Source organism: Mustela erminea, chromosome 5 (assembly GCF_009829155.1).
Source record: "Mustela erminea isolate mMusErm1 chromosome 5, mMusErm1.Pri, whole genome shotgun sequence".
Lineage (NCBI taxonomy): Eukaryota > Metazoa > Chordata > Mammalia > Carnivora > Mustelidae > Mustela > Mustela erminea.
Genome location: NC_045618.1, coordinates 29,990,152 through 30,015,456, shown reverse-complemented (window position 1 = coordinate 30,015,456; position 25,305 = coordinate 29,990,152). Strand labels below are relative to the sequence as shown.

General features: G+C 41.4%; 1 protein-coding gene across 3 annotated transcripts in view; it reads right to left on the bottom strand.

The window, feature by feature from the left end:
* HMG20A (high mobility group 20A) overlaps positions 1-25,305 on the bottom strand; it is a 90,201-nt gene that overhangs the window by 6,703 nt on the left and 58,193 nt on the right. For 2 of the 3 annotated variants that reach the window (XM_032342366.1, XM_032342367.1), the window contains exons 4-10: positions 24,229-24,441; positions 20,924-21,056; positions 20,078-20,109; positions 12,197-12,272; positions 11,267-11,482; positions 10,443-10,585; positions 4,636-7,103 (exon numbers count right to left, since the gene is read on the bottom strand). In XM_032342366.1, the coding sequence (XP_032198257.1) occupies positions 10,449-10,585; positions 11,267-11,482; positions 12,197-12,272; positions 20,078-20,109; positions 20,924-21,056; positions 24,229-24,441 (807 nt within the window). In that variant the 3' untranslated portion in view covers positions 4,636-7,103; positions 10,443-10,448. Of the gene's footprint in view, positions 1-4,635; positions 7,104-10,442; positions 10,586-11,266; positions 11,483-12,196; positions 12,273-20,077; positions 20,110-20,923; positions 21,057-24,228; positions 24,442-25,305 lie in introns of those variants that run through there. The other variant, XM_032342365.1, reaches the window with a different exon arrangement.

Sequence of the window (25,305 nt, the reverse complement as noted above, 5' to 3'; positions counted from 1 at the left end):
GCAAAAGCACTCCTGGCAGGAACCCATTTGCTGAGTCCATAAACCTTTTGGCTGTATCACTGACATCTTCTCACATTACCCTTCTTTGAACGACGCCAAACATACTGGCCAGTCTCCTTCAAGCAGACGCTTTCCATTACTTGCCCCAGGATTTTCTAGCCATCAGGTTACGGTATGATTTTTACATCCTAGAACATTCAGCTGCTTTATGCCAACCTTAAACAAATGCAAATGCAAGGTTTGAAAAATTCTTTTCCTAAGGAGCTTGAAGAATTAAAAAGGAGACCGTTCCTTCATTTCATAGTTCAACAAACGGCTTGAGTAGCTGGATCTCCATATGTGCACCTGCGCGGAGGCTGGAAGGAATGTTAGCAAACACTGACCTGAAGTTGCAATCTCACGAAACCGCAGACTGAGCTGAAAAGGAAGCATTTAGTGGAGAGGGATCAAAGTGTCTTGTATCTTGCTCGGGGGCAAATCTGCTGGTTGACTCTTGGATTTAGCAAGTCCCACACAGAACTTTCCCTATTTCCTCCATGATGTCCCAACCTTAAGTATATCCCATCTCACATAATGGCACTACCCAGTTGCTCAAGCCAAAATAACCTGGGCTCAATCCCACGACCCTGAGATCATGACCTGAGTGGAAATCAGGAGCCAGATGCTCAGCTGACTGGGTCACCCAGGCGCCCCTCCCAGGGAGTTAGTCCTAATTCTTTTCTTTCACTCTTCACATTCTCCTCACAACTTCTGTCCCTTACACTTTGAAAATATATCCTGAATTTGTCTGCTCTTTTCTGTCTGCACTGCCACCACTCCAGGCTAACCTACTGTCACTTCTGCCTTGAACTCCGGTGCCATCTTCTTCCTTTTTTAAAGATTTATTTATGTTGAGAGAGTGAGTGTGTGAGCACATGTAGGGGTGGATCTCATGACCCTGAGATCACCACCTGAGCTGAAATCAAGAGTTGGACGCTTAACCGATGATGCCACCAGGCACCCCCTGTGCCAATCTTTTAACTGGCCCGATTCTGCTCTTGACTCCCCAGTTCGGTATACAGCGGCCAGAGGCTTGAATAACGTGGGGCTTACTTGTGAGAGGTCTCATCACAGCCACTTAGAATACAATTTAAACTTTTTAATTTTTTAGAAGATTTTATTTGAGAGAGAGAGAGTCAGCATGAGAGGGGGTAAAGTCAGAGGAAGAAGCAGACTCCCCACGGAGCTGGGAGACCGTTGCAGAACTCGATCCCGGGACCCTGGGATCATGACCTGAACCCAAGGCAGTCGCTTGACCAACTGAGCCACCCAGGTGCCCACAATTTGAACTCTTTATCACACCTTACAAGGCTCTACACAATTCTGTATTGCTTACCTGGCAACTTCAAAGCCACTCTGCTTCTCTTGTACTCTGTTCCATCCAGCCTTTTGGGTTTTTCTCTCTTCCTTGAAATCCCACAGCTCATCCCTATCTCAGGATTTTGGCTGTTCTATTTCCTAAGTCCTCAGAGGCCTGGCTCCTTGGAATCAGCAGGGTCTGCCTTTAAACGTTACTTTTTCAGAGAAGGCTTTCCTCTATCTTAGTTATTTTGTAGCATTTCAGCTTATCTTGGCAACTAGCTGATGGGAGTTTGTTAGGTTATGTTTATAGTCTCTTTTCCCCTAGCAGGATGTGAACTCCATGGGGACAGGGATCTAGAGTATCTCCTGACAAAAGAAAGACATTCAGCAAATATTGTTGGACGATTAGGTCTAATTCTGGTTTTCACACCCACCATACTATGCCACTGCTCTGAACTCGGGTCAGTCTCATTAAATATCTCTAAGGCAGTCTGGCTACTGAGAAATGTGGAGTCAGAACTATTTGGGTATAAATCCGTTCTTTGTCTCTTCCCAAGTGCAAATTTCTTACCATCTTTGAGTCTTAATTTTCATACATGTAAAGTGGGTACAGTTGTCCTACTCCATAAGGTCGTGGGAAGAATTAAATGACGTATTTATGTAAAAGGCAGAGGAGAGTGCTTGGCCTATGTATGCCTAAATATTCTCATTTCCCTTGAATCTTACGAATTTTAAACAGTTAACATTTAGGTGTCTATCTGTGATAGGTACTAAATGTTTTACATGGATTAGCTAATTTAATCCCTCTAAAACTCTACACAATAGAAACTATAAATATCTGTGTAACAGATAAGAAAGCAGACTAGTTTAAGCAACTTGCCCAAGGTCACACAGTAGAAAACTGCAGAGCCCAGCAAACTAGAACTCAGCGAGTCCATCCAATTTCAGAGGTAGTGAAATGTCAAGGTCTCTGTCTTTATTTTGACCGGTTGGTAGGAAACCTATTTTATATTCTAACCTAGCACATGTGTATGAACTCAAGTGGGAAAATAAGTTTTGCAAAATTATACTTACCCTTAGTATATGTATTCTGACAGTTTCTCTTCATTTTAATTAACTAATTAATTTTTAAGTGGCTTGAACTCAATAACCCTGAGATTGAGACCTGAGCTGACATCAAGAGCCGGACGCTTAACCGACTGCCCCACCCAGGCACCCCTCTATTCATTTTATTTAAAAAAAAAAAAATGTTTTTGACCGACTTGATTTAATGGTCTATTAATAAGTCAAAAGCACACTTTGAAAACCATTCATCTAAGTTACAATGAATCCAGCCACTCTTATTGTCCGGCTCTCTCAACCTCTACTAGAGAAACTCTTTGATGGTTATCAGCTAGACTTTTATATTTATGTTTCAGATAAGAGTTTTATTAGTTAAGATGCAGATCCCTCAAGGCTCAGATCCACTCCCCATTGCCAACCTTCTTGCCATTATGGAAAAATCATCTCTTGGCCGGTGAGAACCAAGCACTTCTTTCACTCTCCCAAAATTATTTACCTGTATCAAAGCTTTTAATACAAGGTGCCCCGTGTTAGAACTTTTTAAGCAGCTTCCCCCCGTAGACACACGTTCCCGTGAACACCACACTGAAATGGTTTCTGGATGAGATGGACACTGACATTTTACCTGCTCTTTCAGTCCAGAGTTGGCACACGAGCTAGCATTTATTTCTGTAGAGATTCTGAGGGCAGGGTATGTGTCAAAAGGCAAATAAATGAAACAAAGAAAAAGCCCTTGGCTGGGAACTCTCAGTTGCAAGGGAGGAAATTCTTTGGGAGGGCAGGAAGTAGCTATGAGCTTTTCTGCCAAGCAATGCTTCAATTCCCCCACCCTCAGGGAAAGTTTATCCTGGTGGTGTTTCAATCCAGCAGATGCTGAGCAGTTCGAGAAAGGGAACAAACAACTGGGGGAAATAATACCACCTGTTTATGTTGACTTTTACCAAACAGGGCTGGCCACCAGCTGTCGAGGGGTTTGGGAGAAGCTAAGGTGGGAACAGGAAAGGCAAACTCAGACTGAAGCTAGGTCTTGGCTTTTTTGCTATTTGGTGGTGGGGGATCGGGGCAGGGTCCCAAGGAAGTAGAGGACCAACTCTCAGATGGCCAAGAGGCAAAGGCAGTATAAGGCACCCTGCTCACTGACAGAGCAGGGCTGGCTTTGGTGCGTGCACGGCGTTAACACGTTAATTGCTTACTCTGTATTCTTTCCCCTTCTTCAGTGATTGTAACTCACACATCATTGGGGAAAGTAATGTCCAAGGAAAGGTGACATTTCTTGGCCTCCTTTATAGCGAGCTGCTGTCACGTGACTGAGTTCTGGAAACGCTGAGTGTGATTTCCAGGAAGACTCTTTAAAGGGTGCTGACTCAGCTGGGTTTGCTCATGCAGTCCTCGCCCTCTTTTCTTCTTCATGCTGCCTGGTATTTCAAATGACAGCTGATGGTCAAGAGGCTATTCTGGACCACGAGGTGACCCTGAGAAAGGAACCATGTTGTGGTACAGACAGGAGCCATTACACCGGCCTTGGACTGCCAACCTTCGGAATACTTTTCCACGACAGAGACGCATTTCTTGTTCAAGTTTCTGCTGATCTGGGTTTCTGTTAAGCATAGAGTCAAGCCCCATCCTAACTGAGTTGGCTCAGTAATTTTCCACACTCATGGAACCCAGTCTTTGTGTCCTCCAAAGCACAGTCACTTCTGTTCCCTAATTCTAGCTTTCTAACAACAGCGTAAGAGAGCTGTGAGGCACGTGTTCTGTCAGAAGAGGAAACTGGAGCTGGAGCAAAGCAAGTCTGGCCCAGTGCAACACCACTGGCTCCTTGGAGAGCAACGGGCTTTAAAAGCCAGATTCTCTCGCCCCTAGGATTTTAAAAGCATGGTGGAAAGAGGTGACAGTTTTTCCTTTAAAATGATTTTGATTGGTTAAGTAGTGGTTGTTTTTAAAAGCAAGCATCCAAGGACAAGTAATCTCTTCTGTCAAAAGGAACAACATCAGATTTCTTTCACGTAGCCTCCAGAACACTACTGCTACATTAAAATGAATTACAACTCACTGTATTGTTACAACATACATTAAAAGAGTTGAACTCTCAAACAGGCTAAGACACATTTTGAATAAGCAATTAGCAAAATGAATGTGTTAATGTTTTAAAAGCATAACAGTCTTGATGATTAATGTGGAGTTGACAAAGTCTTTAAGATGAAAAGGCAGAGGTAGGACTTTTTTTTTTTCCCAATTACAATGCAGGGAAAATTGAATGAGGTGGATTCAACATAGAAAAGTTTTAATGAGGCAAGTGTCAAGCAAGCATATCAACTTCTTCAAAAACAAAGAAAATCTAAAAGTTTAATTACAAAAACACTTGTACAGAAAACTTGGCATTTCAACAGTTCCAAACACATATACACAAATTTTTTCCCCTAAAATTTAATGTTGTCAGAAATAAAACACTTTGTCTTACTTTCCTCAGCTGCTCCTTGTGTTTTAATGAAAGAAAAAAAAGAGATCTGTAACACTGAACAGGCAACAAGTTATTTCTGGAGAAGAACCTATACATGTGCTAGAATATCTACAAGTTTATTGGGGAACATGAATTAGGTACTGCGTTAGCCCGTAACCTCACTCACCACCTCCTGGTTGAACAACACAGACCTGCTTTACAGAATCGGACAGTTTTGTGGCGGCTGAATCCCAGCCACCAGAGTCAGGTGTGTAGCTACTGGGAGAGGCAGGATTTTGAAAGCAGGCTGCGTATTTTGTGAAAATGGTTTCAGAGTGTAGGCAAGATCTGGGGCATTCCTGAATATGCAAATGTCTCAAGTCAATGACGGATGTCCTTGCTAGAGTCTTGAGAATGATAATCTTTGGACCAAGTTACAGCCTTTCCTGGTCAACAGTGCTGCTAACGAAGGGGCACAAAACGGACACAAAGGAGAAACAGAGAGAAATACGAGGAGGAAAGAAAAAGGAGACAAAGTGTCTGGCAGAAAGGCAGATACAAACTTCCAGAACTGGCTTAGCTGTCCTTCTGCCACACACAGGCTATTCTAGCTTGGACTGAGCACGCAGGGAGGCTGAGGGAAGTGACAAGAACAGCAGGTGAGGGCAGGAACACAGGAAAACACAGAACAAAGCAGGCTAGGCTTATGGCGACAGATAGATGGGCTCTTATTCTAAGAAACTGCCAGGCAGTTGTGTGTAGGCTTCAGTGCGTGGAAATTTGACATGTGCTCACATAGCATTTTTTAACAAGGTTGTTTTTGTTGTTATTTTATTTCCTTTGGGATAATAAAGAAATCAGGTAAGGAGATGCTGAGAAGACAGGATGGTGCAGCAGCCCGACAGGGGGTTTCTGGCTTGTACCCTGGCTCATGAGCAGATTGTGAGGGGGACACACTTCCACCTGCTTCTGTGGCGTGGTGCCTAGACAATGCGCTCAGCATGTGCCACTTTGGTTCCAAAGATCTCAGCTGCAACTGTCAGCCTTGCGCTCTAGAGCAACAAAACACAACACAGCAAAACCCTGAGATGAGAATCAGAAGGCTGTCTTCCCTTTTGGTGTTTAAAAAAAAAAAAAATCACTTCCTAAGAGGGGAAAAGGAAGGGAAGCCTGTCCTTTTGACGTAGATTTTGCAGTTGTGGCTACAGAGGGAAGACAAATCCCTCTGTGCCCTTGCTTATTAGCTCAAGAGACGATTTTGAACATTTCCACCCGTCCCTATGCTTGTACCTAGAGCAGACAGGGATTCCCTCAGGTCTCACTCATGATAAACTTTGGGTTTTTGTTTTTAATGCCAAATGAGAAACGACTTTTCCCGTTCTCTCCTGTTTGCCAATGACCTTTTCCTTAGCAAAAATGCTCCATAAGACACTGCCAACAGATGGGAACAGAAGAGCCTTGCTGGTGCTGGGACCAGACCGTGTCTGCGCAGGAGCAGTGCTTAGGAAACAGCAGGCAGTAGCAAGGAGGAAGGAAAGAGCATTCTCCTTCAGGGCAGCAATCACAAAGCCTCGGTGAGGGCTGGCACCCACTGGGCACCGTGTGGGGTGGGAAACACAGCCTTGCTCCACAGGGCACTGTCGACAAGAAGCTCCTTTCTTTGGAGTCACAGCAGGACAATGATGGGAGAAGCCTGGGCCTGTCCAATGAGAGGAGCTCTCCTTCAGAGCCCTGCTGAGCAACAGAGCCCAGAGGTCAGAAAATGGAGATGTCAAACCTGAAGAGGGTGAAGGAAATAAAACATCACCCTCAAAGGTACTAAAAAAAAAAAAAAAAAGTGACAGCTAGGTAAGAAAACCGGAGCCACTGAGAAAAGGGTCCCATGTGAAGTGAAGCAATGAGAAGGCTTCCTTCCTGCTGCAGCAGAGGGCAGGGTCAGGGCGGCTGGTCGGCAGAATCTATGCAGACCCACTTTATCAGAAAGAAATGCAGATGCCAGGAAACTGGAGACCCGGGAGAAGGGCTGTACACTTTCAAAGCTGCACAAGGACGGTTCCACAGGAAGTGCGTATCCATGTTCCTCTAGCAGCTCTCGCCTATGGCTTCCCGGGGTGAAGGCATTAAACTCCTAACTGATAGTTCTTTCCCAAGCAGAGCAATCTGTACCCCCTCTCTGCCTCCACTCAGTTCATAGGTCCATGGATGGCTTCTCATTCCTCACAAGTAAAACCACTTATAGAACGTCATGGAGCTCTAGGACCTGTAGGATTGGGAGGGAGAAAAACAATGAAGATACCAAAAAGGTAATAAGCACTGATCAGAAAGGTTAGGGCTCTGGGTTTAAAAAAAAAAAAAAAAGAAAAAAAAAAAAAGCTCTGTTCTATTTTTGGTAGGGTTGAGGTGAGAAGCAGGGTGAGTGTAGACAAAAGAGCTCATAAAGCTGCAAACAGACAGGCTCACTGAGATGTTTTAGATAACATTTCAATGAAACGTGGCCCAGCTCCAGTTCAGCAACAATAGGGAGGTAGGAAAATCGTCAGCCTAACACAGAAAAGCAACCATCGGGGCCAAATCGGATGATGGAAAATTAGTGCTCCATTTTAGTCCAAAGAATGTATAATCAATCAAAACCAATTTTCTTCAAGCAGAAATCTAAAAATCTTGGCATGTATATAGAAATGTATTGTGTGCAGAGGATCAATACATTTTCTTACATTGCTAAATGCAATTGCATAAGAAAGGTTTTTTTTTTTTTTCCCTCAAAGAGCTGAATATTTTTCATTTGGTTAAACTGAAATCAAGTAACATATGGATTTTGACAGTTTATGTGACATTGGTCACCTCTCAGTGTGAAATTGCCCCATGGTTTCCTCCCAGCCCTACTTTTTTTCTAGGTACCAGTAAGACACAGAGAAAGGTGACAGCTGGGGCAAGTCTTTCACTGTACGTCTATAAAAATGATTTTTAAATGGGTTGACCAAAATTTTGTAACATTACAATTACTGGATCGTAAGTTTTTCTATTTGCTTCCTATTTATCTTAATGTTCACATTCCAAGGCTTTTTAGTGTCTTCCCCTTACACCTGCCCCCACTCCTTATAGCAATGTTTTAGAAACTTCACTGAACCAGAATTTAGGTACACATGTTCTTGTCCTGGATTCTGCACTCATCTACTTAGATATTTTTCAGGCAAGAAATCTCACCTCTTCGGGACCTAGTTTCTTCCTATGTAAAATGCTGGGATTTCTGAAGGTTCCTTCCAGCTCTAATATGCTCCCCAAAACTGTAGAACACTGGCTTCCCTTCACTCATTGGCTCCTGACAGTGGATGAAAACTTGGCCAAGCTCACGTCAGAGTAATTAATTGCACCAGGAATGCTGGGGACATCAGGCATAGCTGTCTGCACATATTTGTATAATGAGGCCAAGCCAGTATTAATCACAGTCTTCATAATTGTTTCATTTGACAGTTTCGAGGGGTGTGGGGAACTACCTACTCTTAGTTATGCTTGCATGACTAGATTGTAAGAATCTGAAGTAATAAAATCGGTTCACATTTCAGTTATTTTTGTTTTCCAAAAGCAAAACAGAGGTGAAAACCAAGGATAATGGTAACATTCTAGGTTTTCCACGACACCTCTGAAAGCCGATACTACAGTTCATATCCTGAGAGAGGCAAAGCTCGAGGAGAGTCTTACTGGCAAAATGCTCAAAATAGAAAACCACTTTTGGCTCAAAACTTGTAATAACTGCCCTATACCTATGCGAGGAGACACCATGTTATCAATTACTGTGTTCTTCCACAATCTTCCACAGTTTCTCCCGGCTCTCTCTTTTCAAGCCTACAAGAGTGCTAATTGAAAACACTGTGTGAAAATGAGAAAGATGATGAGCTCCTGAAAATCCCAGGCCTAGATTTACAAGCTGTTCCTCTCATAAACAGCAGCAGTAATGCCATTTCTTTATTCTGTAGGCAGTCCAGCCATCTCTTAGAAGTACGGGCTGTTCCATCTGGCTACCCACTAGAAGGACGGTAATCCTTTCCCCATCAGAGCACGGCTGAGGCTAAAGTATAATGAATTGTTTTGCAGTTACCATCCAGTGGGATGGCCAAGGAGAGACTCCTGCTTTTTGTCTCTGCTAGCAGATGTTGCCTCATTAGACAAAGTCATGGGTTTTATTTATTCTTAGACATTTTGCTCAAGGTCCAAACCATACTAGAATATGAATATGTCTATGAGTGTGCTTAGGTACCTGCAGGACAAATAAATAAAGATTCAAATCTATGACTGGCCATTGTAAGGAGCACATCCTGCTGTCCACTTTTGTCTTTCTACCCATACATGGCCATCTCACCATATGGTCTTAGGACTTCCACAGTTTATAAGTCTGCTGCAGACCAAAGGGATGTCAATTCTGTGGGATGGCATACTACAGGGCACACTTGCTCTAGGAATTTAGGTGAATACATACGAGTTCTGTTTAAGAAATGACACCTGGGATGCCTGGGTGGCTCAGTTGGTTTAGCAGCTGCCTTCGGCTCAGGTCATGATCCCAGCATCCTGGGATCGAGTCCCACATCGGGCTCCTTGCTCAGCAGGGAGCCTGCTTCTCCCTCTGCCTCTGCCTGCCATTCTGTCTGCCTGTGCTCGCTCTCTCCCTCTCGCTGTCTGATAAATAAATAAAATCAAAAAAAAAAAAAAAAAAGAAATGACACCTGATGACTATCATTAGCACCAAAAAGTTTATATGGTCAGAGACTTTCTGGAAATGTACGTTTTTTTTCTTTTCTAAGAGGACATAACACATGCTACTAGTCATTTGTTGAAAATATTTTAGAAGGCTTATTTTCTCTCTCCTCTCTTTTTTGCCTACTGAGAATTTATTTTTTAAATCGATTTAAAGTCTTTTCATTTTTTATTTTATTTAAGGAATCTCTGGGCCCATCGTGGGGCTGGAACTCATGACCCCAAGATCAAGGGTTGTGTGCTTTTCTGACTCAGCCAGCCAGGAGTCCCCCTTCCCCTTTTTTAAAAAGTCTAAATCTCTTTAAACAGGCAATAGCTGTTTCACTGTAAGGCTAGTCCACAGTGACATCTAACATACAATAGTTACTCTGGTATCGAGTGCTGAATGAAAAGCTTCTTACATAGGTTTATATACATGCGATGTCTCAGTGACTGCTGTTGTAAGTGATCATTAGTATTTTCCAGGGAAAAGGAAGCTTAACAATTAAGTGATACTTATTTTGTTCTAAGCGCTGTTTTGGGGGTGATTTCTTCTAAGCTTCTCATTCACTCTTCAAAACCCTTCGGGAAACTAACACCGGAGAATACAGCAACTAGCTAACAAAGCTGGAATAGAGGTTCAACCGCAAAAAAATCATGCTCTTTCCACAAAATCACACTGAGGCAGGCATGAGAAGGAACTCTATTCTGACATTATTTCCTATATTTAGTAACCATGTAGCAGTAGTTTTAATCAAGTCTCCAACACATTTATTTGATGTATTGCTAGGGTTTTAGTAGCTCTGAGAAAGCCTACTGCCTTACTTTGGATGACGTGTTGGCACATACGTATTGCATCAGTGACACTCACCATTCCCTAACGATCAAGCCTGTTCACAACTTCTCGAACTGTAGCTATGAAGTTCTCATTGTCTTGGGGATTAGCTAAAATAATACTGTGCAGTCTGTTCATATAGGAGTCAATGGTGTCCACGGTAGGTGTCTCTCCACTTCCTGAAGTGAGATAAGGAGAGAAAGAAAGAAAATCCTTCCTATTCAGTTCAACCACAGCACACTTAAGTGACTCCACAGTAAGTGTGGGGTCTTGGTCTGCTCCACAGAAAAGATTTTCATTTCGGGGGGGAGACTCTGAGACCTCAAAGAAATGAACTTAATCCACATAACCTGAATAAAAAGACGGGCTATATAGTTGTTCTACCGTATATACCAGTAGCTGTACTATAACAAGAAGTTAGAGACTCTCCCAGCTTTCTGCTGTGATTATCCTTCACAGGAAAGAGGATATAAAAAAATACCAGTGTTTATTTTCCTCTTTCTTCCCATTAAAACAAAACTACAAAGCGAGCAGACATGTATAAGAAAAATGCTCTACTCAGGATTTATTACTCAGCTTTCATTATTCTGAATATCAAATTAAGCTTAATAGAAAGGAAAGTAAATTACATGAAAATATAATTGGAGAAAAATTTAAATGGCCGGAGAGCCTGAGATTTTGGATGACTGTAGCCAATACTGAGATACTGTTACAAGACCCACAGCAACCTCTGAGCGAACAAAAACCCTTATTCTATTGATTATCTTCCGGGTGGGGAGACCTCACCCCACTGATACCAACACAAGACAGCACCTGCTCCCTCCCCCATCATGGAACTGCCCAGGTAAGGGTGACGTTACCAGGCAACGGCATGCTGGCAAAGCTGCTGGTCAACACCTGCCGCAGGGTCTCCAGGTGCTGCTGTAGGACGGTGTTGCGGCTCCGCTCCTGGATCACATCCACCTCCAGCTTCTCCACTGCGGTGCGCATGCTCTCCACGTGCTTCTGCAGGGCTGCATTCCTCTCCTCGAACTCCATGTTGGATTTCCGGAGCTGGCGGAGCTCTGCCTCCCGAGCTGAGGACACACGCCCCACAGAGGGCACATGGAGCACTTGGAGTCTCTGAGGATTCCTGAAGACTCTTACAAGGAAGTTCTGCTCAGCTGTCTCTAATTAGCTACCCCACCTCAACTCCCTAGTCTCATTAGAGCCTTCCAGATAGCAATTTCAGCAATAAAATGCCTGGTTCCCCAGAGCTACTTTAATTCTTAAAGCTGATCATATTCCTACTTAAGATTGCAAGGAACAGTTGCAATTCTCAGTATTTGTTTGTTTGTTTATTTATTTATTTAAACTGTGCAAGAAGCAGCCTGAGGGGCTTTCACAGGGAGATCCTGGGAGGCTGGAAGCACAGCTGTGGGTCTCCATCTTTACTGCAATGGGGTCAGCTTTGCTCTCCCTTATTTTATATTCTGGATGCCCATGTAAGCTTTTGTTTATACAAAGGGTTTCAGGCTAAGAGTCTGAAAGCAACTGAATTAGTGATGCACATTTATTTCCTTTGATCCAGAGACTAAAGTAGCTTTGACAAAACTGGCGTGGCTTTCCCTCACTGGTTTTTGAGTAGCTACCCTTACTACAGAGTGAAAGAGAAAGAGTTTTCTCTCTCCAGAACAGTCTTAGGGTCAAGAATAACACTACCGCTGCTTCCGCGCAACGAATTCCTCCTGAGAATGAAACCCGCCCCCGTCACAAACCTGAGGAACACAAAATGATACTTTGGTAATTACCTTTGCTGTGGTTCAGGAATTCCTCTGTAAATATAGGAATGTCAAAAACAGAGCGTTCCTTTACCTCTGTTTCTTTCTGTAAATCAAGAGTAACAAAACAGTTAATTCTTTTTTTTTCTTTTTAAAGATTTTTATTTCTTTGTATTATTTTTTAAAGAAAATTTTCTTTATTATTTTTATTTTCTTTATTTATTTAAGAGAAAGTGGGAGAGCAAGCACAGAGCGAGAGGGAGAAGCAGATGCTCCAGTGAGCAGAGAGCCCGATGCAAGGCTGGATCCCAGGACCCTGAGGTCATGACTTGAGCCGAAGGAAGAAGCTGAGCTGACTGAGCCACCCAGGCACCCAGTTAATTCTTTTCCCCTCTTTTCTCTTCTACTGAAGTAGAGTCGACACACAATGTTATGTTAGTATCAGGTGTATAGTGCAGTAATTTCACAAGTCTGTACATTCCGCTGTGCCCTAAGAGTAGCTACCATCCATCACCACACAATGCCATTACAATAGCACTGACTACATTCCCTAGGCTGTACCTTTTATCCCTGTGACTTATTCATCCCATAACTGGAAGGTTGTACCTCTCACTGCCCTTCACCCACTTTGCCTATCCCTCTGTCCCCATCCCTCTTGTAACCACCAGTTTATTCCCTGTATCTATGGGGTCTGTTTCTGCTTTTTGTTTAGTCTTTTCTTTTTTTTTGAGATTCCATGTATAAGTGAGATCATATGGTATTTGTCTTTCTCTGACTTATTTTTATTTAGCATAATACTCTCTAGGTCCATATGGGTTGTCACATAAAGCAAAATTCCATTTTTTTTTAAAGATTTTATTTATTTATTTATTTGACAGATAGAGATTACAAGTGGGCAGAGAGGCAGGCAGAGAGAGAGAGAGGAGGAAGCGGGCTCCCTGCTGAACAGAGAGCCCGATATGGGGCTAGATCCCAGGACCCTGGGATCATGACCCGAGCTGAAGGCAGAGGCTTTAACCCACTGAGCCACCCAGGCGCCCTAAAATTCCATTATTTTTTATGGCTAAGTAATATTCCACCGTATGCATGTGTATATATATGTGTGTGTATCTTCTTAAAAAATTTTAAAAGATTTTATTTATTATTTGACAGAGAGAGACACAGTGACATAGGGAACACAAGCAAGGGGAGTGGGAGAGGAAAAAGCAGGCTTCCTGTTGAGCAGAGAGCCTGATGTGGGGCTCGATCCCAGGACCCCAGGATCATGACCTGAGCTGAAGGCAGATGCTTAATGACTGAACCACCCAGGCACCCCTGTGTGGATCTTCTTTATCCATTAATCTATTGATGAATAGTTGGGTTGCTTCCATATCTTGGCTATTGTAAATAATGCTGTATTACACATAGGTAGGGGTGGATATATCTTTCCAAATTAGTCTTTTCACAAAATTGTGAATTCCTTTTTTTTTTTTTTTTTTTAAGTAATCTCTAAGCCCAATGTGAGACTCAAACTCATGACCCTAAGGTCAAGAGTCTCATGCTCCATCAACTGAGCTACACAGGCATCCTATAAAACAGGTAACTTTTTTTTTTTTTTTTTAATTTACTTATTTGACAGAGAGAGAGCACGCACAAACAGGGGAAGCAGCAAAGGGAGAGGGAGAAGCAGGCTCCCCGCAGAGAAGGGGAGCTCAATCCCAGGACCCTGGGATCATGACCTGAGCCAAAGGCAGACACTTAATGACTGAGCCACCCAGGTGCCCCCAAAACAGCTAATCTTAAACAGAAGCTAAACTGAATAGGTAAAGCCTGAAGGCCATGTGTTCCTTACAGAAACAGTAGGGTGCACAGTACTCAGTTCAGGTGGAGGTGTGCGGGAAATGTATTCACCTTTTAACTAGAATCAACCTTTAAAGAGCTCAAGTACATTAAGTATTCAGTTCTCTTAGGTGCATAATCATTGTGCAATGAGAAATCTTAAAACAAACTTACATAGGGGCGCCTGGATGGCTCAGTCAGTTGAACATCCAGCTCTTGATTCGGCTCAGGTCATGATCTCTGGGTCCTGAGATCAAATCTCGAGTTGGGCTTGGCACTCAAGGCAGAGTCTGCTTGTCCCTCTCCCTCTACTTATACCCCTGTGCTCGTGTTCTTTTTCTCTTTTATAGATAGATAAAAATCTTAAAAAAAAAAAAAAACTCTACATAAATTTCCCTAATGGAGAATATGGAAGCCATTTCTCAACTATGTGCTTTGAACAGTCAATGGTATACAGCTGTGCAAGTGGTTGAGGCAGGAATAGAAAAAGGGAATTTCTAGGTGTTTTTTTTTTCAGTTGCTTCTCTTGGTTATGCATGTAAAATGCTTTGAGATAGGGCTGTCCATTCTAAGTTTGCAGAATGACAGTAAGAACTCTGCCAACCATGAGCACTAACAATGGCATTCTATTGGTACTACTGCTTCACTTACTTGAGGGGCAGCCTACAATTGGGGACATTTTAGATTTTCTTCAAATGGAGGGAAAAACAAAACAAAATAAAATCAAGAAGTTAGAAATAAGTAGGCTCTAAAAATGAGAACAGCGAGGGATTATGTGAGATAGAAAATAACAAAGGCTAAAATTAATTCACCAATTTGGGGAATTTAAAAATAAAATTAAAAAAAATAAGGCCTCACAAAATTACTGTAAAATATATCCCATGATGACCCTTAAGGATAAAGTCACTTTCAAGATGCTTTGGCTGCCATTTCTATAGTGAATCTGAATCTGAAAGCATTAGAAATATAAATCCTATGTGTACAGGCACAGTGTTCAAAATCTTGCATAAGGTGGTAAAGACAACAGCAGGAAATGAGCACTGAAGAAATCGTTAGTGAAATTTGAAGATTCCAAAACCCTTCTAACATAAAGAACAGTTAAAAAAAAAAAATCTAAAGGCACCGCTAAAAAAATAAATTTAAAGCCAGAGATAGAATATCTTCCCTACTCTTGCCACCACTAGTCTCTTAACTTTGAACACAAATATGATCTGGTGCCCAGTAGAAAGCTAAGCAGTTAACAGTCTATAAGGGGATTCTGATGGCCAAGCTCCTGTTTTCATACTGGCGTCTACCTTGTCAGTGGGCTGGGCTGTGTGAACAGCCTGCCAATGGCAGTTGATTAAGGGAGGCATCTAAGATGTTAAGTCCTTCAGAGCACTTAATTTTTATCTTTAAACAAGGCAAGCAAAACTTCAACTTAAAAATAATTTAAACAATTTAAAAATAAACAATAAAATTATCAGTGAAAGCCCCCATTTCAACATGTAAAGCTCTATCTGGGGCTAGTTCCTAGTGGTTTGAAACAGAACCAAAGTATGGGCAAGGGAAGCTGGTGCCAGAAGGGATCCTAGGCATATTTCACAGTGGCTTTCTCTCGACTCTGCAGGCTTACAAACGCTTTAACCCTGTTGCCAGGTTGCTACAGGAAAACAGAACACTTATGACATACAATTTCAGCACAAAGAAAGTGTAACAGAAGTCCACAAATGACCTCGTCTAGTCTTAGACTTTATCATCCTGCCTTTTTCAGTCTCCTACTTAACCGCACAGCCTCATATGAGATCAGTCCCCTAGCCACAGGTCTGAATATCTGCCGTTGAGAAGGGTAGGGAGGGATGCCTGGTTCCCATTACCGTGGTACCAAGAGCCCTCTCCAAGTCCCCTGACTCTCATCGGACTGGTAATTCTCTTCTCCTCTTCACCAGAGTGGCCCAAACCGAGCTAACTGCATAAGTGAGAGCACAGCACCTCGTAGGTGTATTAACACACTGCCTCTTGGTACAAATTCTTAAAGTGCAAAATAAGAAACACGAAAGCAATTAAATGAAACGTTCAGTCTCTGAAAGGCAACAGAAATTCTACTTAACGGAAGAGTGGTAATAAAAACCATCAGCACTCTCCCATTACTGAGTACATTACTGGGAATGGAGAGGATCCTCCTGGGGGCTCGGATACACTTAAGCTATTCCAAGGATTGCTCAAGGGATTAAAATCACAAGGATTTCATTACCTCTTCATCGAAAGGGTCTAATTTGTTCAGGCTGAGTGTCATTTTGTCATTTCTCATAAATTAAAGGAGAAACAGAATTATTGTTTCTATCTTGGTCCTCACGCGGGATGTTTCTTGAGAGTAACACAGGTTGACTCCTGTGTCTGGAGGGCTGCCTTTTGATCTGAGAGGAGCAAAAACGCTCTTCACTTTGGTTTTTCATTCTATACATGGAGTGGAGGGTAAGAGAACAGAGGCTCTTCTGAACGGAACCTATTTTGCTGTGATCTAGGTTCAGGGCCAGAATTTCATAGAATGTGACACGCTTCTCTCAAGTGCCCTTTACTTTAGGGAACACTCTCAATCCTGTGTACTGGGCGGAGTGCTCCACTGCTACGCGCGACACTCCACTGGCTCTCAGGTCAGCGTTTCTGCAGCTCTGGCACGCACTTGCCAGCACCTGCTGTTGTAACAATGTCTTCGGAATCCAAGTTCCAGTTAGGAATGTGACAGGTTTCTTTTCTGTATACAAATGATATAATTTGTTTTAAATGGCAACAAATTTGGGGACATCCCCAGCAACCAGGCCCATTTTCACTTGCAACACCAGTGTGTTCCCCACAGTGTGGCAGGTGTGGCCAAGAGTGCTAGACTGGGATCCTGAGGCCTGCATTTCTCTCAGACCTGTGCCTCTAATTCATTAAGTGATTCTGTGGAAATTCTTTCCTGTCTTGGGCATATCACTCTTCTCACCCATAAAATGGGGGGTGGGGTGGGGTGGGGTGGGGTGGTCAGTTCAGAGAATTTCTGAAGTTCTTAGTATTTCTGAAGTGAGCTGGAACACTATTCTACTACACTTGTCATTTTACTCCTAACAGGATAAATAAAGGGAAATAAGCATGTACTTAGAATCTATGATGTTTTAGGTATTTTGTGAGATACCAGCTCTTTTATTAACTTACTCATAATTCTGCTCAAGCCATTTCACCCACCTCCAGGTGTCCCCCACAAAACCTGGGGCATCTCTAAGGTCTGATTCAGTTTCTCCTTTCCATGGGCTTCCCTGTGGCTGCTTTTCATTTGTGGTGCTTTCTTACTTTTCTGAAGCATTATGCTAAGAAAGTATATGTAAGGAAATCACTCTGTAACTATGTTTAAAAACTCAAACCAGGGGACGCCTGGGTGGCTCAGTTGGTTAAGCAGCTGCCTTCGGCTCAGGTCATGATCCCAGCGTCCTGGGATCGAATCCCACATCGGGCTCCTTGCTCCGCAGGGAGCCTGCTTCTCCCTCTGACTCTGCCTTCCACTCTGTCTGCCTGTGCTCTCTCTCTCTCTTACAAATAAATAAATAAAATCTTAAAAAAAAAAACAAAACTCAAACCAGTTCTTTTTTTTTTACTGCAATTGTTTTGAAATTGCCTAGTTTAGGAAAGATAGTAATCAACGAAAAATGAAAACTGATAAAGTGAGGGACATTAATTGGGTCAATAACCTTGTTAAGAGAGCTTTAACCTGGTGTGGGGAGAGCAACCGACAGATTTACAGAGCCTACTGTATACACATTTGAGGAACGACTGTGGCTCTTCATCCACTCTCTGCTTGTTTTCCTTTAACATGTGTCTGATCCTAAGACAGGGAAATCACATGGAGACTGATTCCTTTTCATAAATCACAGAAATTCCTACCAGGTGAAATCATGTAAATAAAAACAAGAAGCTTCATTTAATAAATAAAAAGCCTCATTTAATAAAAAGCTTCACTTCTCAAATCATCAGCAGCAGCTTCTGTGACTGAGTAAAACTACCAAATCTTTCCTGACTAAAACTATGGGCCTTACTGAAGACACAATGCCACATACAATTAGGCCAACAAAATTCATAGTGATGAAAGGAGTTAGTAGTTGACTAGAAAGTGTGAGATCTAATGTTTTAGATTATTGTCCAAGTTCTCTTTTATAACCATTAAGGACAGAGAAGTTACAAAGGATACGTAATAAGGAAAAAAGAAGTATGGAAATCTCATGATATTGGTAGGTGGGCACCGACAAATAAAAGGAGAAATAAGTAATTATACAAGTATTTGGCAATATAGAAAGCTTGGCAACACTATTCAATTAGAATTTTATATATAAAGTATATATACAGTTTCTTAAGTTAAAAAAAATTGTAATATTTCACTCTAATTAGAGCACAGAGACATCATATATCTACATTTACATAGGATTTATTTGAAGAATAAAATGCTTTTATTGTACTTATTTTCTAATTCAGGGATTATAATAAATCTGCTTAACTTGTGAATCTAAATGTTTTCTCTCTGTTTTCAAGGTCACCAATGCTTAAATATGTATGAGAACTAGAGGTCAAAGATAAATTAGTTATTATTTTGAAGAAATTATTTCTTAAAACTAAATGCTCACAAGAGTACATAAGAAAATTCTTTTCTGTCAATTTCCACTGGTACTTCAACAAATGGGTTTTGAGCAAAAAAAAAATTTATGGGACACTTCCCAATGCAAGTGCGTCATGCTAGGTGGTATGGGGCAGCACAGGATGGGAACTAGATCATGCTTCTTCCCAAAAGATTACAATCCAAGAGTGTGAGTAATAGAAGGACTTGAGTAACCTCAACACCTTAGCTACATCAGCTAAGTATGTATGGAAAATACAGAGAGCTGTGAGGGTTAAAGGAAGCTGGAGGGCACAGGAAAAGCTTGAAGGAGGAAATGGAACTTGAAACAGGGCTTGATGGATGGCTAGAAGTCAGTGAGGCAGAACAGGATGATGGGGGAGGGGTAGTGGAAAAAATGAGTGAGAGAGAAAAGTATTTTTGTGAAAGAAAGAATAGGAATGTAGGCATGAGGCTGAAGCGGATGGCGCATGTGGAAGAGAATGAGTCGGAAAGGTTTTTATTTTCTTTTTAAAAAGATTTTATTCATTCGTTTGAGAGAGAGAGAGAGAGAGAGCACAAGCAGAGGGAGAGGCAGAGGGAGAGAAGCAGGAAGCAGACTCCTTGCTGAGCTAGAAGCTGGACATGCGGCTCAATCCCAGGACCTGGAGATGATGACCTGAGAAGAAGGCAGACGGCTAACTATCTGAGCCACCCAGGCGCCCAAGGAATAAAGGTTTTTAAATACATAGATATACACGGGAAATGTGAGAGTTAAGGTGTTTGGAAAGGAAGTTGGGACTTAATTACAGAAGACTCAGACCGCTGAGCTGAATGGGATTTGGAAAGTGACAAGAAGTCACTGAGCATTTTAAAGTGTGGAATTACCAAAAAAGTTTATTTTCTTACAACCACATGTGAACCTTGGGCTACATATATACTTAAAGCTCTCTTTGCCGCATAGTCAAGACACACATGCCTAAATCCTATGGGTGATAGGCTAAACCAAATGGAGGGGAAAAGGCCAGTAAACAAGTAAATGCCAGTGAGCCAGGAACCAAGATACTGTCACTTGCACTCTGCTGACACTGCAGCTGAATAGTTCATTTTAACTGAATGTTGGATTCCCTGAACCACAAGTTTCTGAGAGTCAGAGTGAGGTATCTGAGGATGATGAATTATGACCAAGTTATGGCTTTCAGCTGGTCCTTATTTCCACACCTCGCTCTAAATTCCAGCCATCTTTAGTGTGTCAAGGCAATAAAATTCTTGGACCACAGAAAGGACCAGAGTTAGGGGCAGTAGTTCAAGGACAGACTCATAGTAAGTGTCCGCCATACAGTAAGAATCTTTAAGCAAAAGCAACTCACCCCATCCAAATTACGGGATAGGAAATATTCTGTTATTCATTAAAAAAAAAAGGTCCAATAGCATGAGAAACAGTAAATATTATTCTAAATAGATACATGATAGGTAGACAGAAAGGGAATTACCTCATGATCATGAGTTGCCTGCCGGGCCGCATCTAAAAATATGAAAGAATAAGAGAACATTGTTAATATGAAGAACAAAACAAAACAATAACAAAACCCAAGGAAATGAACTGTACCACACCACAGTCAGTTACAGTCAGACACAAGAGAACAGCAGACACAGTTCCTACCTCTGAAGAGAACAGAGTGGGAGAGTGGACAGGAGATGCACGCCCAAGGCTGTCTGCACAACAGACTAGCTGTGGGTGGGGCTTCTTTGGCAATGTCTCCTGAAGAAAGGGAGCTTAAAGCAATACTTGAATGGTGTGATGAGCAAATTTAACAGAGGACAAAAGATCAGTGAAGACTGGTGTCTTGTCTGTCTTGTTCACTGTAGCATCTTTAATGCCTAGGTGAAAGCCTGATGCATCCCAGGAGTGCTCACTAAGTACTGTTCGAGGACAGGAAAACATGAATGGATGAATATCAAGGATGGTCACTGCGGGCTGGGAGAAACGGTGCATGAAGGCTTAGAGGTGTTGAAGAACGGAAGGTATGGAGTTTAGTAGACAGACGTGTTTAAAGGCAGAGAAACGCCTAAACCGGGAATTAGCAAAAATGCACAGGCAGCCAAAAAGGGTCGTGGAACACCAGTCAATTGTTTGATACTGGCTATGGAAATCCAACTGAAATTTTTAAATGAGAGCAATGTGATTTTAATAAAATTCCAAGGTGCTGTTTGTAAGTGAATGTAGAATAGAGAAATGATGGGAACCTGTCTTTTGCATTCATCACTTTAACAGCAGGCTTTGTGACACTCTATAAGGCACAACAAACTACAAAAACATTTTCTTCTGGTTCTGGTACCTTGCCTATGAGATTTGCCTTTCTGACGGTCCTGGGTTTTCCTACTGAAGACCTTGTAGGCCTCAGTCTTCTGATACTGCTCCAGTTCCTTCATGTAACGCTCCTTATCTCTGTCTGCTTCATCAAGGTAGCGCTAGGAAAAGAATTGTGCAATTATTTTCAAGAAATAAATCTTATCTGGGTAAACTATCAGTGAACTCCTTGAAGACAACAGAGGACAACTGGAACATGGAAAGAAAGTATATAAGGGATTAGGTTAAGGAGAATAAAGAAATCATATGGGTAGAATAAAATACAATCTCTCAATTATAAAAGAAATAGGTGATTGTGATTCTTTAGACTATTTATTGCCTTTTCTAACTTAATGAAGACAAGATCATTCTCATAAAATATTCACAAGAAGATATTACAGTTATTCCTCTAATCTACACATGGCCACTAGAGTCCTCAAGAGGACTGAAGGCCATACAGGCACACTTAGTCTTCCCAGGAGAAAGGATGGAATATTACTTTGTTTCTCTATCCCCAATCCATTCGGAGAATGATCTCATACATCAATTGGCCTTTTAAGAGCCAGAAGAGTGGAGTACTAAAATCGGGGGACACAAAGAACATAAAAAGGAATGACCTCATCCTATGGACCTAAAATGGACTATTATGAGAGAGCCTATATCTACACACTTTGTGTTATTAATTATTTAAACAAAGTCATTGATCTACTAGGATAATTTTGTTTAGTGCCTTGTCCTTTTCATTCATCAATTAGATTTAAGAAATAAAATATAAAAAGTGCCTTTAAATGGACACAAACTTGAGACAGATATGTTAAAAAACCTCATCTTACACAAAAACCAGATGGAGGGGACACCCAAATGGCCAAATCTGGGAAAACTTAAGTACTCAAACACTGAAGTAGAGTAATAAAATTATAAGCCAATGGGAAAAAAAGAAATATACTCATATCAACAATAAATAAGTCACAAATACATAAATGTGGGCAGAGCGGGGAGGAAAAGGGCGCCTACTTAGGTTAGAATGCCAAGCACCAACTGGTAAATACAGAGGGAGTGTTGGAGTTGGAAAATTATCATTCTGCAACCCTCACGGTAAAGATTAAATCCAGCAAAAGTCATTAATGGAGGCTAAATCTAGGGGGAAATCTGATATGGAACAGACTATTTGCACGTTCTTAAAATGTCTCTCCACAGATGGCTTATTAATTATAATGGCGAATAAAAAACTTTATCAAGTGAGTAAAATCAACATTACCAATGAGGAATAAAAGGACACTGTGCTTGAACATGTGATCCCTGGAGAAGGACACAGCACCTCCTATGCAGTATTCTAAGAATGCATAATCTCAACTGGATCATAAGGAAACATTAGACAAGTAAAAAATGAGGAATGTTCGGTTAGAAGTAAACAAAAATGAGGCGGAGGAAGAGGTAGGGATTGCATTCTTAAAAAAGGATCAGTGTCAAAAAACAAAAAAACAGAAAAAAAATATCAGTGTCATAAAAGACAAAGAAAGGCTGTAGAACATTCCAGATTAAAGGACTCCAGAGATCTGACTCCTAATTGTGTTAAAATAAAATCGTAAAGTTAATAACGAAACTACAGTTATGTAAGAGAATATGCCTACTTTTGGGAAACACACATTAAAATATTTACGGATACACGGCCATGAAGTATGTAATTTACCCTCATATGATTTCAAAAAGTGTGTGTGTGTGTGTGCAAGAGCATGCAGGTGTAAGCATGTGTGTGTCAGTGGTAAAGAGCATGAGCATACAGGCACGTGTCAGTGAGTGACAGAGTGCACACTTGTGAACATGAGCACACATACACATGAAGCTTGCCCAGGAGGGTGTGAGTGCACATATAAATGAAGAAATGGGGTACAGTGTGTTAACTACAGATGAATGTGGGTAAAAGGATATTTGGGTGTACTTTGTACCATATTCCGTGTTTGTAACTCTGCATATTGAATCTTTTTCAAGATAAAAAGTTAAAAACAAAAAACCCTTGCCCTACCTACCTAATGGTGGTTATCTCTGGAAAGGACTACTGTTACTTTTGCTTTTTTCTTTATGTACTTCTGTAACATCTAAAAAAAATTTTAAATAATGAACATGTACTAATTTTGAAATTAAGAAATTAAAAGAAAAGAGTAATCAGCTATGTACAGCTCAGGATCCCTTTATGCATTACAGCTGAAACAAGGGATGATATGCATTGCTTTCTACTTCCTTGCTCCCACAAAGAGCTTCAAGTTGTAACTTAATATAATCTCCTTGAAATGTTCTGATTTTAGTTAATTCCCGAGAGTATTTTTCAGTTTGGTTTTAGTCTGTTTGGAATCCTTTTTAAAGAGTATGAGACATAAAAGAAATACAGATATCTGGTAGATGCTGCAAATGCTGGGAACTTTTAACCCCAAGCCACGCCCACAATCATTACAATCGCTCCACTTTTGTGGCATTTCAACCAATTTGTGGCTATCTTGTCCTTAATTCCTCTGAACTCTCTAACAAATGGATTTGTTTCAGTCTGGCAATAGTGTTAGTTTCTGTCTTAGAAAACAAAGAATTGAAATAGTTCTTGGTTTATTTTTCATAGTAGGCTAAATCTGCCAGGACTCTAGTTAAAAGAATTTAAACAAGAATCTTATGTGAACAGCAGAATTTTATCAAATGACCTTCTTTCTCATTTAACTCATGAGTTTTTTTTTTTTTTTTTTTAAGATTTTATTTATTTATTTGACAGAGAAAGGAAGAGCAAGAGAAGGAACACAAGCAGGGAGGAGTGGGAGAGGGAGAAGCAGGCTTCCTGCCTAGCAGGGAGCCAGATGTAGGCTCGATCCCAGGACCTTGGGATCATGACCTGAGCCAAAGGCAAACGCTTAACGACTGAGCAACCCAGGTGTCCCGACTTTACATTTAATTCAGTGGAATAAATTATACTGATAGATCTCTTAATTCTGTAATGCTGAATCATTTTTTACACAATTCTTATATGAATTCTCAGCACATAAGTCATATAAACGCAGAGCTGCTTTTGGTTAGTGGGGGGTCAGGAGGTGGAGCTCTTAGAGTCCCTCCAGCTTGTACCCCTGCAGCAGACCCTGAAACCATGTAAAAACCACGTGCTAGAGAAGAGAACTATGGTGAATCGTGCTATTCTGTTCTCCTAGACTCTGTTACAAAACTGAAGAAACAACCATCCAACCACTTTGCTTTTCTGAAAGAAGCTGTCTTCGAGGTAAAGTCAAAACCAAGCAAAGGATGAGGAATAGGAATAATTGCCTGTTTTTCCTCAGGAGGCAGTTTACTCCATTCATTGCCTAACATCCTTGTGATTTCTGGAAATGGGACTTCTGGTCTCTTTGCACGAAGCTGTTCTCGACGCTCGTTCATGAACCGAACATAGCCTGTAAGGGGGGATTTGGGTGCATTGCTGTCTCGAAGAGGTTTCTTCCTCTTTCTTCCTTTGGACCAACCTCCTCGTTTACTTCTTTGCTATAAGACAAAATAAAAAACCAAAAACCAAATTACAAAACTGCCCAAGTAATACCACAGTAAAACAAATAAACAAAACAGGACACGAGTTGCATTTTCCTACTATTAAGGGACTGGATATTCAAAGCTCTCCAGATTTGTCATAGGCACAAATGACTGCCATGCAGTCTTCAAGAAGGAATTCCAGATAGTTCACCTGTACACCCTTTTATGTACCACACTACGAACTGTTACATTAAGGGCTAATCCCAACTGATGAGAATAAGGGGTACCATGATCATATAAGCTTCAGCCTTCATATGCACTTAACAAGTCCAGACTCCTGACAGGAGACTATTCTAAATGAGAAATGTAGCACATACATAGCACTGTGCCAGAGAAACAGATGCTGTCACGGTAGATCAGAACAAGATGTCACAAGCACTGGGCAGACAAAGAGACACGTTGTATTACAGGGATTAAAAATCATTCGTGAAGGATGTTTTTCACTGATTTCATTCAAAGACCAGTTCATATCCCACAGCAGATAACATGTAGATTTTTAAATTAATAGCTAAGTCTCAGAAAAATTTCATCAATATATCCAACATGAACACTTAGTTCTTTTGCTTTGATGACCTGCTCCTCGAGATATTTATTTCGTAAGGTCAGAGGTCTTTATATGTTATTAATTAAACCAAAAGATGAGGTTACCTCAAATGGTTTAAAGAAAGGTCTGAGGGGGGCGCCTAGGTGGCTCAGTGGGTTAAAGCCTCTGCCTTCAGCTCAGGTCATGATCCCAGGGTTCTGGGATCCAGCCCTGAGTCGGGCTCTCTGCTCAGCGGGGAGCCTTCTTTCCCTTCTCTCTCTGCCTGCCTCTCTGCC